General features: G+C 36.0%; 1 protein-coding gene across 2 annotated transcripts; it reads left to right on the forward strand.

Annotated features, from left to right (window-relative positions):
- The first annotated feature begins 470 nt into the window (after positions 1-470).
- Positions 471-17246, forward strand: LOC119984204 (structural maintenance of chromosomes protein 6B-like). 2 transcript variants are annotated; one of them, XM_038828040.1, is made up of 28 exons: positions 471-739; positions 955-1060; positions 1833-1966; positions 2463-2518; positions 4471-4557; positions 4637-4957; positions 5836-5955; positions 6483-6617; positions 7029-7105; positions 7196-7271; positions 7845-7919; positions 8068-8172; positions 9244-9413; positions 9543-9645; positions 9790-9902; positions 10594-10798; positions 12237-12368; positions 12460-12574; positions 12662-12747; positions 12835-12930; positions 13394-13530; positions 13616-13718; positions 14894-14973; positions 15105-15183; positions 15286-15343; positions 15614-15711; positions 15857-15951; positions 16902-17246. In XM_038828040.1, the coding sequence occupies exons 1-28, from the start codon at positions 583-585 to the stop codon at positions 16957-16959; spliced, it is 3177 nt and encodes a 1058-aa protein (XP_038683968.1). In that variant the 5' UTR covers positions 471-582; the 3' UTR covers positions 16960-17246. The 2 variants fall into 2 exon arrangements, with proteins under 2 accessions (XP_038683968.1, XP_038683969.1); XM_038828041.1 differs by lacking the exons at positions 471-739; positions 955-1060; positions 1833-1966; positions 2463-2518 and adding an exon at positions 3413-4303.
- The last annotated feature ends 50 nt before the right edge of the window (positions 17247-17296 follow it).

Below are 17296 nucleotides of genomic sequence, written 5' to 3' on the forward strand. Positions count from 1 at the left end.
ACCGGGGTTCAAACCTGGTTCGAACCGGTTTTAATGTAATAAATTATTTATATATATATTTATATTATATGCATATAATATGTAAGAAAACTTCATAAAAATACAATATATTCAAATAAAGTACCATTTTAAACAAAGAAAATCTCATAGCCTAGTGGTTAAAGCCTTTTTTAATGAACAAAAGGTCATGAGTTCAAACCCTATAAATAACAAAATTTCAAAAATATTTTATTAACTTTAATAAATGAGCGAACCGATCAAAATCGGCTCGGTTCTGACCGATTCAACCGAAGAACCGGCCGGTTCAACCGGAAATATCCCGGTTCATCAATTACCGATTCTGGCACCTCAACCGGACCTGACAAGTGGCCGGTCACCGGTTGGACCGGTCCGACCGGCCGGTCCGGTCCGGTTTTCAAAACCTTGAGTCCAGCTACTCGTACTCGCAGTCGCATAGCCCACTTCCCCTTCCCGCCAGACTAATTGTTTTAGGATCACTGTCTTTTCAGTCATAAATCTCTTTGGGTCTGTTTTTCTTCGTTTCGAAGCTCTCTAATTGAGGAAAGAAACCCTAATTCCGCCATGGGCGATTCTAGGGTTTTCTCCAATTACTCCATTTACCCACAGCGGTCCGAAGGGGGCATTATTCTTAGAATCCGATTGGAGAATTTTATGTGTCACAGTAACCTCCAGATCGAGCTGGGCGAGTGGGTCAATTTCGTCACTGGCCAGAATGGAAGTATGTCTTCACTCTTTTATTTCTCTTATACACTTTATCAGATTCGTATGTTGGTGGAGTTTATATTGAAATTCGTTTGCGTTATTGGTCAGGTTTTGCACGCTTCGTATTGTTTGGATCGATTATTTTATGTATGATGCGTGTTCATAATGCCTGCATGAAATTTGGGTTGAATATGTCAAATTGACGGATAATTTCATGTGACATGTTTTCAGGTGGCAAGAGTGCAATACTTACTGCTCTCTGTGTTGCCTTTGGCTCCCGCGCTAAAGCTACTGATAGGGCATCTACGCTGAAGGATTTTATAAAAACTGGTTGCAGGTTTATTTTTTTATCTATTTTATTTTTATATTTTCATGGCATACAAAGATTTTAGCTGCCAGTACAACTTGAGAGTTCAAGTGACGATAAGAACCACATCTCAGGTATATGAAAACTTAGCTGAAAAATAAACCCATTGATTTCCTGGTTTCCATGATTGAAGGTTCTTGTTGGTATTAATTTAGGTTTTGGTTCTTCTATCCAATGGTATTTTGGAGAGGGTGGTGGGCACTAGGGAAAATTTTCCTTCGTCTCTTCTGCTTTGTAAAGCCCCCTATTTTCTTGAGAGTTCGCTTGGTATCTGTTACATGTTAAGAGGAATTACAAGGCACCATGCAATAAATAATTGATATTTTTAAAGTTGAACCCAGCGTAGACAGCGCCTGCTATTATGGGCTTGATGCAACTTATATCCGTAACAAGGAGACACTTTTTCCATGATTTTAATAATGGCAACAAGATTACATAGAGCAACTCACCACTGTGCCAGCCAGGGCTCCTCCTATTGTGAATGTATTTTAATGTAATAATCTGTATATTTTTTTTTTGCGAGATCTCACCAAAAAGAATAATTGTCATTGCAGTATGAAGAAAAGAACCTTTCAAGTCTACTGTGAGAGATACTTCAACCATGTCACGATATTGTGTTTGAGATGATAGCTGATTGAATGATGATGATAGTTGTTTGAATTTTATGAATTTTTTTTGACTACCTAGCTTTACATCTCAATGTTCTCTCTAGTTTTTAGATGTGTTCGTATTTTGTTTGCAGCTACGCTGTTGTGCACGTGGAAATAAAAAATCAAGGGGAGGATGCTTTTAAGCGTGAAATCTATGGTGACGTCATAATTATTGAACGCAGGATAACTGAATCTACCAGCACAACTGTTCTAAAGGATTATCAAGGTTGAAATGATTTGTTGGTATTATTTTTGAAATGTTGATACCTTTTCTTCTAATTTTTATTGGAGAACTTCTGTTCTTCATGGTTACTGGACAACTTTAATATGTGAATCTATTATAAAATTCTTTTCAACTGACAGGATTTGGGAAGCTCTTGTGAGATTTATTCATTTTTATTTTGTTTTTCAAGTTGGTGGTTGAACATATCTGTTTTACTGGTGTATGTTTGTGTCAGTATTAAAATAGATGAAGATTTGATCCATGGTCGACATTATGATTCTGCAAACTGGGATGTTACTGAAAGTGATGAACTGGTTACTGAATGTTTGATCCTTAGTTAGAAAGTTTGATTATTATTACAATTTGATGAATGATTTTCCATCTTCAAAAGAAATTACAATTTTCTTTTGTGGACTAATTTTGAGGGACATTGGAAGTTGAACATATGAGCAATTAATGATTACTTTCCATTTTGGTAATGTATTTGAGTATTTGACAGGAAAAAAGGTTGCCGGTCGGAGAGGAGAGCTCCGTGAGCTTGTAGAGCACTTTAACGTGAGTGTTATGCCTTTTCAACTTTTTTTTCTTTCATACTGTTTATCACATCAGAAGATGTTTGGGGTCGATTTAGTGCTCGAATGGCAATGGCTAGGTGAAGTTCGATTGTATAACCTAGATATTTTATCATTTTCTCGTACATTTTTTAACAAAAGATTGATAGTTCAAAATTTTAATGTCATAATAATTTCATCTTATTTATTACATGTTTTTTTATACATTGTTGGAAGTGTGTTTCTATTTAGAAAATGCTGTTTAACAAAGAATCCTAATCCGTAAAAGATCTGGCAATCAATTATTATTAGTCCATAATACTCCTATTAAAATTTAAGAAGTCTTGCATGGGTGCACCTAGATGTTATAGGTTCAATTCCTGGAAACAACCTCTACAAATATTATATGGGGATAACGTCTCCAGCCGGTCCCCGACCCCGCCCATTGTGAAATCCTTGTGCATGGGAGTTGTTTACCTTTTACCTTAAAACTAGATGCAATACTCCTATTCTTTCACCTTTGAACTAGATGCAATACTCATACTCTATGCACTACTAGAAAGATAAATTGTTATTTTTTAAATAGTCTGTTGAGTAGAAGTTGTGCTTGCTTTAAATTTTGTGGCATGATGTATTGATTGATGACCTGTTTATTCAAGCCTCTATCATTATCTTTATTTTTAAAACTGTACATCTATGTTTGTTTAGTAGTCTAAAAGTTTAACTAGATGGTTGTTTTCAAGGTATTCGTTCAGACTTATTCTCTTTCTTTTTTAGTTTATTTTATAAACTTAACTGATGGGATTAGGGCATTGAGTTGTTACTTTCTAGTTAAGAAAACTGATTTTGCTGCTGTAATCTGTTAGCTCTTCAATCCTTGGTTTGGTTGTGAGTAAAATGTTACACCTTGTCCAAGAATTTGGACATGTGCTTGAGACACAGCCTGCCTGTCAAATCAGAGTGTTAAATGGTTTTCTGGTTGCTTATGCATGCTTTGAGGCTTGTGGCGCTGGGATTTGGATGGAAGTTTGGAAGCCAATTGTTTTTTTTCACAAAGCTGGAAACTGTAAATGCGGGCTGGGCAAGTTACTATCTTGCTCATGTATGGTTGTATACTATTATTAAATATGTATGTATATGTACAATTCTAGTGGGTTAAGGGTTGTCCACTTATGAACTAATAACTGATACGTGTGGATATTGAATACTTTGTGAATGTTCCCTGTTGTTAGCAACAAAACATCCTTATGAAGGTGCATCATCAATAATTCAAGTCATGGCATGGTGGTAATGTGCTTTGCGCAGGGTGCCTTGCAATATCCTTTCCCTTAGCATTAGAATACTGTCTAAATGTCTTCTCAGGTGCCTTGTCCTGCCTGATAACTTGGTATGTCCTCTTTCATTGATAAGTTTGTATCATTCCCCAAAAAGTATGTAAGGTTTGGGCGGTCTCTAGAAATTTGTAAAACTCTTCTGTTCCTCTTTTCTTATATTATATTGCAAAGTTACTTGAATATCAAAGAACATATATTTTAATCTTATCTTAGTTCACATAATTGAAATCTGGCCAAAATAACCTTCAGAAACCATTTGCCGCCATTCATACTTGATATTGAGCAAAGGATGTTGAGATCTAGGATTGTAGAGAAGAATAGAAAACCGAAGTGATTGGAATTTGATGTGACCTCTGGAGGTACAGCTGTAAATGTCTACAGATGACCATATTGTGTTATCCTTCTCTCTCTATCCTCTGCTCTTCCCCTTCATGTCTTGGCAAGCTTCTTGGAGGATACGAGGTTCCTTTTTTTTTCTAATCTTTTTACTTTTCTTTTACTCAGTAGACAATTGTTGTAATTTTGTTTCTTCACTGGCTTTAAATGTTATTAGTTTGGAGTTCTCTTGAAACTATAATCCCTCTCTGTCATTGTTTAATATGATCCGCCTTATACTGGGTAGATTGACGTCGAGAATCCGTGTGTTATAATGAGTCAAGACAAAAGCAGGGAGTTTTTGCATTCTGGAAATAACAAAGATAAATTCAAGGTATTCTTTTTCTGTTCATCTGTGATATGGAAGTAAATAAAAGACAATATGGCTGCTATACCGACTACTTGTTGTTCAGTTCTTTTACAAGGCAACGCTTCTACAGCAAGTCAATGATCTTCTACAACGTATACATGAGAGCTTGAGTTCTGCAAGTGCACTTGTTGATGAAATGGAGACTTCGATAAGACCCATACAGAAGGAACTTGGTGAGCTCCAGGGGAAAATAAAAAACATGGAGCATGTCGAAGAAATAAGACAGCAGGCACAGCAGTTGAAGAAAAAACTTGCTTGGTCATGGGTGTATGACATAGATAAGCAGCTGCAGGAACATTCTTTAAAGACCACAAGCTTTAAAGATCGTATACCCACCTGCCAAGAAAAAATTGACAAGGAATTAGTGAGTAATAAATATTTTGACGTGGGGCGATTTATATTCTAGTTTTAGCTCTATTTCACCGCTCAGTTTATACTTCATAGAGAGCTCTAGTCTGAAGGCAGAGTCATCCGTTTTGTTTACTGGAAAGAATTAAAATTTGAAGTGCTTACTGTGGTTTTTTCTAAGTGCATCTAATAATGGATTATTGTTTTAAATGGAGCTCGCAACTAATTAATTGTCTCCCTGAACTCATTAAATTCTTTTTTTAATAAGTATTGGATCTCAGTTCAACCATCCTGGACTGCATCAATTTCCCTATTTATGTCGCACATGTCTTTTGCCTTGAATGCACTATCTATAAGAAAAATAATAACTGTATTCACTTCTTTTTCCTTGATTTGTAAGAAAACTGATTATTTTATCTCCAACACAAACCTACATTCAATCACTTTTTAAAACATGCTGTTGATGCTTTGGAATATCTATTTTCATTGCTATTATGATATAAGTGTGTAAAATGTACAATTGTAACTTAGTCTTTTCAGGCATGTGATTTTCCTTTTCTTTTGGTTTTGGGCTAACCTTTTGTCTTTTATTATAATCTAAACTAGTTTAGATTAGCTGCAAAGTTTATACAAAAGGTAGTGATCAAAGCAACAGACAAGATCAAAATCTTAAAGTGTTATCCTAGCATTGTAATAGAGAAATTCAGTGCCATAATGGTTTCAAATTGTTGCTGGGTAGAAATATCAAAATTGAATGTAACTTTCTGTTTAAATGGATGCCAAACATTTTGTTTCACGTACTATTTTTCAATATTTACTTGAGGTTCCTTGACTTGTGGATTATTTGTTGCAGAGATTGCCTGATGTTGAATTTTCTAAATGAGCACTTTGCAGGAAAAAGTGGAGACATTAAAGGACCGCTTCACTAAAAAGAAAGCACAAATTGAAGTCATGATGCAAAAGACATCGGAAGTGAGGAGAAAGAAAGATGAGTTGCAGCAGACTATTTCCTTGGTATGTATAAAGTTTGGGTTTTCAGTGCAAGGAGTGCTAATACAAAACACTGTACTGTTACTTTTCAGGAGAGCAGTGAATGTCAGAAAAATGAAATTCCATCGTGCTAATATAAGATTGGGGTTGATCCATTATTTTGGTAGCCTCTTTCTTCCTGGTTTCCTGTTTCTGCTGCAAATTTGTTGAGACAAGTGTTGGAAAACATTAAAAACGAAGTAATGTATCTGAACTTAGTTAGACTAGTTCTAGATTGAGTTACGGTTGAATTCTGTTCTGCAAATACGTGCCAATAGTTTCTTGCCCCGCTAAGAGTGTAAATTCCCAGAAAAACTTTGTCCACGTGAGACAGTTTTGTTTTTCTATGTTTGCCTATTCTCCTTTTAAGTTAATGTTCTAACTCACAACCAGATGTACCATTGTATATATAAGCTTGTTCGATTTTTTTTTTCCAGCTGTTATACTTATTTATAAGCTAGTGACTCTATCATCTTGTAGTTTGATTCTCTTCTTGCATTACTATTCCGCAGGCAAAAAAAGAGCAACTTCAGCTGGAAGAAGAGCATGGCCGGAAAAATAAAACAATCCAGAACATGGTGAGGCGTTTAAGGTTGCTTGAACGTCAAGTCCAGGATCTTCAAGAACAACATGTTAAAAATACACAGGTATTTTGTATACCTTCAAGTATCTTTTTTCATAATTGATGGTCAAATTTATCATACCCATACTATATCATGCAACAATAAACATTTTCCAGTTTTCTTTTTCTTGCTTTGCTTTAACCTTCCTTGGTGGAAAGTGTGGTATGTTGAGTTAATTGTGACATGTCATGTAAAGGGGATTCTTATGTTGGTATTAATGGTTATCTCAGTGCATGAAAAAATGATGAAAACAATCCCCAGGGGAAATCTGTGGGAAAGAAGTTGTAGCAAATGACAATTTCTGCTCCTATGAGCTAATAGTTTCACACCTATTCTATACGCGGATTCCACTCATCCAGAATGTTGTGTAAATGAATGTAAATGGAGTTATCACTTCTTGGGTTTCTTGAATATGAGCTTTGACAAACACCACAGGCTGAAGAAATCGAGATAGAGGAAACGCTGAAGGCACTCCAACGCGAAGTTGATACTATAAATTCAACACTTTTAAGGTTAAGCACCCTCCCTCACCCTCTCTCTCTCTCTCTCCCCGTATATGGAGGTAGATTTGCAGATCTCATTTAAACTTAATAAAATGTCAGGTTCAAGGAAGAAGAGAGTGCCTTGTCTGAAAGACTATCAGTTGGAATGATCGAAATAAAAAAGATTGAAGAAGAGGTATTATGATGTTTGATGTAAATTAGATACCTTGAGCATGAGGAACATGCAACCGAGTTTAATATCGCAGCTTTTGTTCTCCTTCTATTAGTTATGTTAATCACTTCGTGCTCCTCTAATTTTTCTTATCAATTGTTTACGTTGTTTTCTAATTGAATTTTCTATTAATTTCTGTACTTGATTGTGATAGTTGTCTCATTTTAAACCTTTTCTTCATTGAGGTATTAGTTTTTATGTGCCATTTGTTAGTTGGTTGAATTTATGAAGCAAAAGATGTGTACATAGTTTGACTTCATTGATTTGGATTACAGTTTACTGCATCATATACTCTAACCTAATTGCATAACAAAGTTTACTTGGTTTTGGTGAAGCTGAAATCTGCTTCTGCATCATTATTAGTGGCTAAATTGGGAACTGTAGTGTGTTCGTTCTGCATCCCCATATTGTACTTCTCGTTGAGGCCTTGTATTTGGTCTACTTGGTTTGATATTAGATTATGCCATGCATTGATTAATGTGACAGTTTGTCCCTGAACGCATTATTAAGCTGTGAATTTAAAACTTTGGGCTTCAGATGCAAGAGTATGAGAAAAAGCATCGTGAGCTTAAATTTAGTATCACTGAGCTTCGGCAACATCGGACTAACAAGGTTTGTCCAACTCTTACAAGCATATATCAGACCCGCGGTTCATTCTGTCATTTTCTAACTTCGTACTAGAATGCATATGCTATTTCTATTTTGGACATTTTTCAACAATAGTTACATTCTTGAACCATGACTATGGTTTTCTTGGCAGGTTACAGCCTTTGGGGGAGACAGAGTAATTTCTCTCTTGCGCAGCATTGAGAGACATCAACACAAGTTCAAAAGGCCACCAATAGGTCCAATTGGTGTCCACTTGGTGAGTTGCAAAACCATTTTTGAGAGTTTAAACATGGATGCATTATCATGAATGTAATTATTGTTCCATTCTGATTTCATCTTCCTCTTTTAGGCAATTAAAGATGTTGTAAACGAGTGTTTGTAGTATTTCTTTGCCCCTCAAATATGGAAGACTGGTTAGGGAGTGTTTAATTAATGAAGTTTCCTGGTATTTTATTTATTTGATTGTAAGATTTGTGAGACTGATTTTTATGTGTTCTTCTACAACTTTTGGAGGGATCCTTTTCCACCTCCATACCATATTAGTTCTGGCCTTTTTGGGGCAAAAATGCAAGTGACTAATTTGGCGTTGCTAAGTGACTTCTTTGTGCATCGTGATCTAGTTAAACTAGGTGAATATGGTGTTATAAATTGGAATATTACTTATTTCAGATATGTGCTGGTTCTGGTGTAATCTTCTGTATTTTGTTTCTTCTTGATTGGGAATTTTGTTTTCTTTCTGATAGCTTATGGTGTTCTGGAAAAACTGTGGTTTCAAAGTCTTAAGTGAAGGCCTAATAACATTTTGGAACAAAGAGTTTTTGTATTAATTGATATGGGGCACCAAGAGGGCGCTACCCATTTACAATCATCTATAAAACATAAGATCAATATATCTATGAGTAAATCTTCATCTACATTATGATTTCCTTTTCAGTAAGTCCAATAATTAGTGAGCTACCTACCCCATGATGGCACGGACATAAGTTTGGATCAACTTGTGCCGTCATATAAGCTTGCTTAACCTCATTCTGTAAGTAATGGAAAAGGAGCCAAATAGTAGACTAAACTTTTACAAACCATTATGTCTTCCAGCTCTACATAAATCGTGGATGAATCTGGTTTTCAGGAGGATTGTTATCAACATTTACAACACTCGAGTTGCCTTGCTTGACAATCTCTTGAACTTGAATGTCACTTTTGATTTCTTCTTTGTTCTCTAAATCCCCGACCTGCAATATGTTCTTTATACAATCATCAAAGCCTTATTCATGAAATAATTAACATAAATGAGGGTTTTGTTGACAAAAAATGTATTGGTCATGAGCAGACTTTGGTAAATGGTGATACATGGGCTCGTGCAGTTGAAGCTGCAATAGGAAATCTGCTCAATGCTTTCATTGTTACCAATCATACCGATTCTCTCATTCTGAGAAAATGTGCCAGGGAAGCCAATTACAATTATCTTCAGATTATTATACATGACTTCTCAAGAGCAAGGTTGGTAATTTTCTCTTTGTATGATGTTTTGCTTCTTGTTACTTTCCATGAAATTTTTTTCAATGACATGGTTGGCTTATTTTTGGTTTTACTTTTCTTCTAATATCGTTCTCTGCATTTCTGGTGTAGGTTGAATATACCACCTAACATGCTTCCTCAAACCCAGCACCCTACTACACTCTCTGTTATAGATTCTGACAATGATACTGTAATGAATGTTTTGGTGGATATGGTAATTTGTTTTATTGTGACTTATTTTGCACTTGACTAATGCTGATTTTTGTTTCATGTATAGTTTACCTCAATGGTGTATTCATGCCTCGGAAGAATGCTGTTTATACTCCTAAATTTCTTACAACTTTGCTGATATTTGTAGGGACATGCTGAGAGGCAAGTGCTTGTTAGAGATTATGATGTTGGAAAAGCGGTTACTTTTGACCAAAGGGTCTTTAATCTGAAGGAGGTGTACACTTTAGATGGTTACAAAATGTAAGAAATTAAATTTTATGCGTTAACATGAACCTTAATTTTCTTCATTTGGTTGTACTGATCAACATATTATTAATGGCTATGGTTGGCTAAAATTGACAACTGGACTGCTCCAGTGAAATGGATAATATTTAGTTGTTTGGATGCATGTTGAATTATACGGAGTTCTGCTTTACTGGTGGAGAATTAGAATAATAGTTATCATGTTCAGAGAGGTATTTTAACGTTTCTCCTCTGCCTGGGTTAAGAAGGGTTAGCATCTGTCCCTGAGGTTTTAGGAGAACTCTTGTAGAAATTTGTAGCAAGCAAAGAGTAATAAGGGTTGGCTCTTGTACTTTATGTTTTTTGTGTTGTCACTGTAGCACTTTGGCAATTGGAGACATAGAGTTTTGATGGGCTGCATTGATGTCATGATAGTTGTATGGACCATGGTTGCTGTTTTCATTCTTTAAATGATGAGGAGCTTATACATATTTTCATTCTTGATCTGGTATACTGAAGTTCACTTGAAATTTCAGTTGTACCATTAAGGTGTCAATTAATATCAAATGGATGGCCCATTTCCATTGTTGTGTTACTAATTTTATGTTAGTTTTCCTATGCTGCAGTCGCTATATTTATCGTGGAATCACTTCCCCTCTTTGTGCTTGTAAAATCTAGTTATCAGTTACTTATGGAATCGTACTCCTAGGTTTTTCCGAGGTTCAGTCCAGACAATTCTTCCTCCAAATAGGAAGCAAAGAAATGCTCGTCTTTGTGGCTCTTTTGATGACCAAATTAAGGATCTTGAAAGGGATGCATTTGGTGTGGAAGAAGAAGCTAAACAGTGCAGGAAGAGGAGAAAGGACGCAGAGGAAAAGCTTCAGGGTCTTAAAGATACTCTCCATACTGTCAAGGTGTTGTGACTTTGGAGCGCATTTATTTATGAATTTTTGAGTGCCAGTTTTAACTGTTTTTCCAATGATTTATGATTATCTTTTCACACTTAGCTTACAAATTCCTCTACATTAGTAATCTTACGGGTGTGTTTTCTGACAAATGCAACTTGTATGATTTTTTGAGATTCAGATGAACCCACAATTTCTGTCAAGTTTCTTTGGCAAGCATTAGTTGAGCCCTACATTTGTGATGTCGGCCTCCTATTTTCATTTGCTTCAATTCAAGCTAGTTGTAAACCATGCCATAGCTTTTTTGTGCATTAACTGAACCATCTTGACAAATGCAGAGCCCAGGCTTACTGTCAAAGCTTATTTGGCTTAACAAGCCTTGCTCAGCTGTAACTGGGTGACTTGGGTTTGATTTTATAGTTATATGCTGTTTTTATACTTCAATATGTTATCCTGTTGTGTTAACTGTGCTCTTGTACATATCATAGTAGTTTCGGCATGATGCATTGACTTTCATAATAGGTTGAAGCCTGAAGGCAAATAATGCATTGGTTTGAGTTTGCATCTCAACAAACCCCTTATCCTTCATTTCTATATTGCTTACACTAGGACATCAAAGTATAAACACATGATACAACAAGGCGCTGCTCAACTTGCTGAAATCTACCTAGTACCTATCAATGAAGCAGATTGCAAAACATGTTTTCTTTTTAAAATTTTCAAGAGCATGGAATGAAGGTAGGGTGGTGCTGGATCTACCCATGTATAGAAAACCATGGACATTGACTGTCACTCGTAAACCATCAATATCAGTTAAATCCTAGTTGCACCAGGGGGTTTCAACCCAATACCTCCGATTTTTATGGATCTCATGATCCCTTCTCTTGCCACTAGGCTGCTCTTGTTTGCTTAATACACTGCTGTCCTGTTATTGTTATTTTTTTGGCTTGATTATTGAATAGACTCTACAATTGGAACCTCTCCTTACGATAAGATTTTAAGAGTATGAATACACGACCTTGAAAATGGCTCAAACTTTTGGGAAAGGAGATCTCCTTCATTTAAATGTACTGCCAGAAGGAGCTATAAATTTTTTAAAAAAACTTATTTGACAATGCTGATTTTGAGTGACATTACATTGGATCTGGTGGCATATAATTCGTGGACTGCTTTTTTCTTGTTCCTTATCTAATGAACTTATGAGGTTGTAAATTATGTTGGAAGGCTTTTGCTAGCATAGTCTCTAAATCTTGTCATGATGTTAATGGTTCAATATTTTTGGATGTCATCTCGTGTTGAGCTATGTAATTTTGTCATAGTCTAAATTGTACACAAAGCAAAATGTTGATGTGGCATGCCATGCGGATTTCGAGTTTTCATTCCATTTCAATTAGCTTATGTATGCCGTTCTTCACTAATGCATACATTCATTTCCTGGGTGGTAAAGAGGAGGCGCATGGATGCAGAACACAGCTTGTCTACTAAGAACATGGCACTACGGGATGTGAAGAATGTATATGCTGTCCAAACTAGTGCTTCACAAGCATCAACTGTTGATGAGCTTCATGAAGAAATTTCAGTTTGCTCCTGATACTTGTTAACTAAAACCAAATGTTCCTCTATGCTTGATGAAGTTCTTTGGTTAACAATCTTTTCTTATGTAATTTCAGAAAGTCCAAGAGGAGATACAGAAAATGAGACTGTTATTGGACAATGTCCAAGAGAGGATGAATGAAGCTATAGCAAAAAATAAAGATCTTAGATCTTCATTTGAGCATTTATGTGGTATTGTAACAGTTATTTCAGATGTAATATTTTGGCCAATGATATAAGCCTCCAGTTGATCTCACCTGTTGCTAAATACAATTTCAGAGTTAGCAAAAGATGAAATTGGTGCCTTTGAGGGAGCAGAGCAGGATCTAATGAAGATTGAGAAAGATCTACAATCCGCAGAAGCGGTTGTCTCTTCTTATCCCAACTCTTTCTTGTAGTGCATTACTGCAAAGTTATCTTTTACTTTTGTTATAAAAAGAAATTTACCTCAGGAGAAAGCTCATTATGAAAATGTAATGAGAAACAAGGTCCTACCTGATATCAAACGAGCAGAAGAACAATATCAGAAACTTCAGGACGATCGTGAGGTACATCTTAAACTTTGATTTAGCCTGGGCCCTGGTATAGTATTTCAATTGTTCTTCGAGCCCCCAGCCCCTCCCATACTTTCTCAATTTACTTCCAAAGTTGAGCCAGACCATTGCTTATGCAATAAATCTTTTAGTTTGTTCAAATGCTATATTCATTTTGTGTCCTGGTGTAGTTAGTCTTTATTTATTGACATCATTTTCTATTTGCAAGGAAACCCTTGTTGATATTCTATAGATCCTCACACTTCTCAGAACAATGAAAATATTCATTGTGTTCATGCAATGCTGATTGCAAGAAGCTAAAAGAAGAATCCCCACTAGTACTGCCGATTGGTCATAAATGTTAAATATTTGAAAGTTTTGTGCTTGGCTAATCCTTCTTCCATATGACAGTATCAGTTCAAACATACAAGATGAAATTATTTGTAGACTAGTGTTATACACTTCCATGAAACTGCAGGAGAGTAGCAGGAAGGCCTCTATTATTGTTCCTGAAAGTGAAATTGAAGCTCTGGGAGATTGGGACGGGAGCACCCCTGAGAAACTCAGTGCACAGTTAGACAGACTGAATCAGAGACTTAAGCATGAGAGCCAACGGTATGGACATAGTCACTTCTAATTTTGGATCAATAAGTGCCATAACCAAATATAGTAAGCATTTTTTGTCTTTCCTTTTTCGTAGATACTCTGAATCCATAGATGACCTCAGGATGATGTATGAGAAAAAAAAGCGGAAGATTTCAAGAAAACAGAAAACCTACGATGCATTTCGAGAGAAGTTGAATGTAAGTTCTGTATGTGCCTAGCTTCTGTATATCACTAGCTTCGTACTGTTGGTAAACCTAACTGGATCAGACTTAATAATACACAATTGTCATTCTTCTCAACCTTTTAATCTAACAACTGGTATTGAACATGTAAGATGGCATTTCACTGCCATCTACTGGAACATTTTCTCTCATCAATTTGTTTTCATAGTTTTATTTTCTTTTTATTTTTTTCAACTGATTTTCTCCATGCTTATCATTCATGATAAATGGTCGGCTCGCAGTAGCTGTCTCTTTGATTATGTTGAGTGGTAGGAGGAAATGGGGAATATGGAGGGATACTGTCGGTTAGGGGTGTGGCTGTTTTGGGAGAATGAACCTGTACATGCTTAAAATTCAGGAATGACTGTTAGCATTGTTGGTTATGCCATCACTACTAATTGTTTAGCTGTCTTTGTTTTGGAGACTTGTTTATTTTCCTTTCTCCAATCAAGGATACAGGGGCTCTTTGCCATTTCTTGTTCTTTATTTACATTTTCATTTGTCTTTGGTTGGGTGAAATGAAACAAAAGTAGGGGTAAAGAGTCTAAAGACACTGAGTAAAAGGGAAAAAGAAGGGAGTGCTATAATTTGCATAAGTGACTGATGGAAGAATATTTCTTCATGAAAGGAACTTGGGAAGAGAAGTTTCTTGTGAAGATAAATTCTTACAAAATTGTTGTTTTCTTGTGAATTGTGATAGTGGAAAATCTTCACCCTACTTGTGTTCTGGGAGTAGTGATGCTGGGTAGGCTGCTTTTGAGCCCAACCCAGTATTGAGCCTAGCATTAATCCATTTCACTTTAAAATTTTGAAGGATGACTGAAATGTTTAGCTATTTTTCTTGACATTGTCTTAGATACTTGAATTTTCGTTTCATTTTCTTTTATTTGGTCAATTTCGAATCTCAGAAAGTATAATTCTAGTAATCATCATCTTCAGGACTACTTATGATTGTGCAATGTTCATGTAGTTATACTTTTCTCATGACTTTCCTTTAAGAAAGTTTTTGTACTCTCCATCCCTCTTATGGTCATGCATAAATTTTATTTTTTCTCTAATTATTTTTTCTTCCTTTTCCTTTAAGAAGGGAAATTTTATATTCAGGCCTGACGTACAAAGAATTCTTTTCATATTTCAATTGCTAAATGTAGGCTTGCCAGAAATCCCTACATTCACGGTGGACAAAGTTTGAAAGGAACGCAACCCTTTTAAAGCGCCAACTGACTTGGCAGTATGAATTGCTCTCTTCCCTTTTCAAAATCACATTTTTTCAGTCCCTGCAATTTATTTTTCCTGTTAGGAAAGGCTGTTATTATCAATTTTTGTTTACTTTTAGACACTGATAAATCCTTGCAACCTTAGATTTAATGGGCATTTGAGAAAAAAAGGGATTAGCGGGCACATTAAAGTTAGTTACGAAGAACAGATGCTGTCAGTGGAGGTAAGAAACTTGCCGCCTGCACCAAAGATTTCTGGATAGCTTTCACTTGTTCATGTTACATCTAACTCCTCTCTCGGTTGATGCTGTATATTCTCTCTTTAGATAAAGATGCCCCAAGACGCTTCAAGCAGCAGTGTTCGTGATACTAAAGGGCTTTCAGGTTCTCTGTTGCCTTCACAAACTCAATGGCGCATATTGTCTGCTTATTTGTGTAGTTAAAAAGTCTAATGTACAGATTCCTTAGTTACAAATTATTATGCTAACTAAGCTTTAAAGATTTCAATCTTTTTTGTAGACGTCAAACTAGGTTGTCTTTCCTTTTCTTCTTTGGGAATGCTTTACGATTTTTAGTTATCTATTTTGAGAAGTCAACCATGACTTAATTCTCTTGAAGACTGGTCTCTGATGTTCGCAATTGTCTGACAATTAGGTGGTGAGCGTTCCTTTTCGACATTATGTTTTGCACTCGCACTTCATGGAATGACGGAAGCCCCATTTCGGGCCATGGATGAATTTGATGTATTCATGGTAATTTGTCTTCTCGAATGTAAATCCTGGTTATTTTTCATAATTTATTGTTTTCATTTTTGGACTGGTTCACTTGGCGTGGCTGGATGTTGAGAAGATGAGTAGCATGGATTGTTATAAATATTTTTTTGTTTGAAATATGTAGGATGCGGTTAGTAGGAAAATCAGCCTAGATACCCTTGTGGATTTTGCATTGGCGCAAGGTTCCCAATGGATATTTATCACCCCACATGATATCAGGTATTAATATAAGCGTGGTTTTATTATGGGAAGGTTTTTTTTTTTCAATTTATGATGCTGATGGCAGCTCGTAGAACTAGGACATTGAGTGCATATGTGAATGCGCTAGTGTTTGTATTGCATGAAGACCCTCCTGAACTTAAACTCAGTAGTTCTTTACTTCCTCTATTGCAGCTTTCACGTCTGAAGTTGGTTTTCAATCTGTTATTTTCTTAGCCATGATTGCTCCTCCTTAATATATATCCCTTGCCATGTGAAGGCCATAGGAAACTACTATTCGATTCATGTTCTTTTTCTTTCTGTTTTTGCGTTTAGAAATACGGGTTTGGCTCAACAGTGGTAAAGCAGACTTCTAATAAATTTTTATGTGGGATTTTTTTGCATTTCCAATGTTGTTATATATAGTTACTTTATCCTCTTGACTAATATCGTGTTGTGGAGCTTAAAGCTTGTGCCAGAAGTACCCAATGTTAAATATACTTGTGGTGGGTTTGTCTGTGGCAGCCATTTGGGAATATAGAATAAGGAGTACAGCGATATGTGAAGTTAATTTTACCGAAGCAAGAAGATCTGATGGTTCAACTACGATAGAGGGGTTAGGGGTACCGTGGACGGTTTCTTCCCCTATTTCAGTAGTTCTTAGTTCAATAATTAAAAATAATGGTGATGTGTCATTGTCAAAGAGATGTATCTTATAAAACTGGAGCGGGTTGATTGAATGAATGATATGCTGTCCAAGAATGAGTCAGCATGGGTGATTCCACAATAATCTCAAGTGATGAAATTTCATTTTGTCTTAGATCTTTGGATTATGTTCCAGGTAGCCAGACCAATTTTGATACTGGTAGAACCTTATTTGATTTTCAATATATTCATAAGCTAGTATCAACAACTTGAATGAACTGAGATTTGAGATCCATCTGAATTTAAGTATGATGTTTCTGAAACAGCATGGTCAAACAAGGGGAAAGGATAAAGAAGCAGCAGATGGCAGCTCCGCGTTCTTGATTTTCCTGCTCTGCAACATTGCCGATTAACAAATGAAGTTATGCATTGGCCTTACTTTGTTTAGAGGTTTAGATGGGTTAAAACATCCTTTGTTCTTTTGTAGTCTGTAAGTCTCTTCTACATGACAAATAGTTACACATTTATGCGGTTGATGATTTATAGTAGATTTGTATCTAATGAATTGAAGTTGTCCATGTTCCCGCATTATGCTGGGAAGAAGTGTATATATGGGTTGTAGCCACAAAGTTCCTTTATACCTGAGTTTATATGTAGTTGTGATTATCTGATCCATCTCTAAAACATTTTTTCTCCACCTCCTCTCTACAACTCCCAAACC

The sequence above is a fragment of the Tripterygium wilfordii genome, chromosome 18 (genome assembly GCF_013401445.1).
Source record: "Tripterygium wilfordii isolate XIE 37 chromosome 18, ASM1340144v1, whole genome shotgun sequence".
NCBI lineage: Eukaryota > Viridiplantae > Streptophyta > Magnoliopsida > Celastrales > Celastraceae > Tripterygium > Tripterygium wilfordii.

What these genes read in the sequence shown, in the direction of transcription:
- LOC119984204 (XM_038828040.1), top strand. Translation starts at nt 583, where the DNA reads ATGGGCGATTCTAGGGTTTTCTCCAATTACTCCATTTACCCACAGCGG. An exon ending in TAAAAAAGATTGAAGAAGAG is followed by an intron (nt 7,272 to 7,844) that starts GTATTATGATGT and finishes TTTGGGCTTCAG; the next exon opens with ATGCAAGAGTATGAGAAAAA. An exon ending in CATGACTTCTCAAGAGCAAG is followed by an intron (nt 9,414 to 9,542) that starts GTTGGTAATTTT and finishes TTTCTGGTGTAG; the next exon opens with GTTGAATATACCACCTAACA.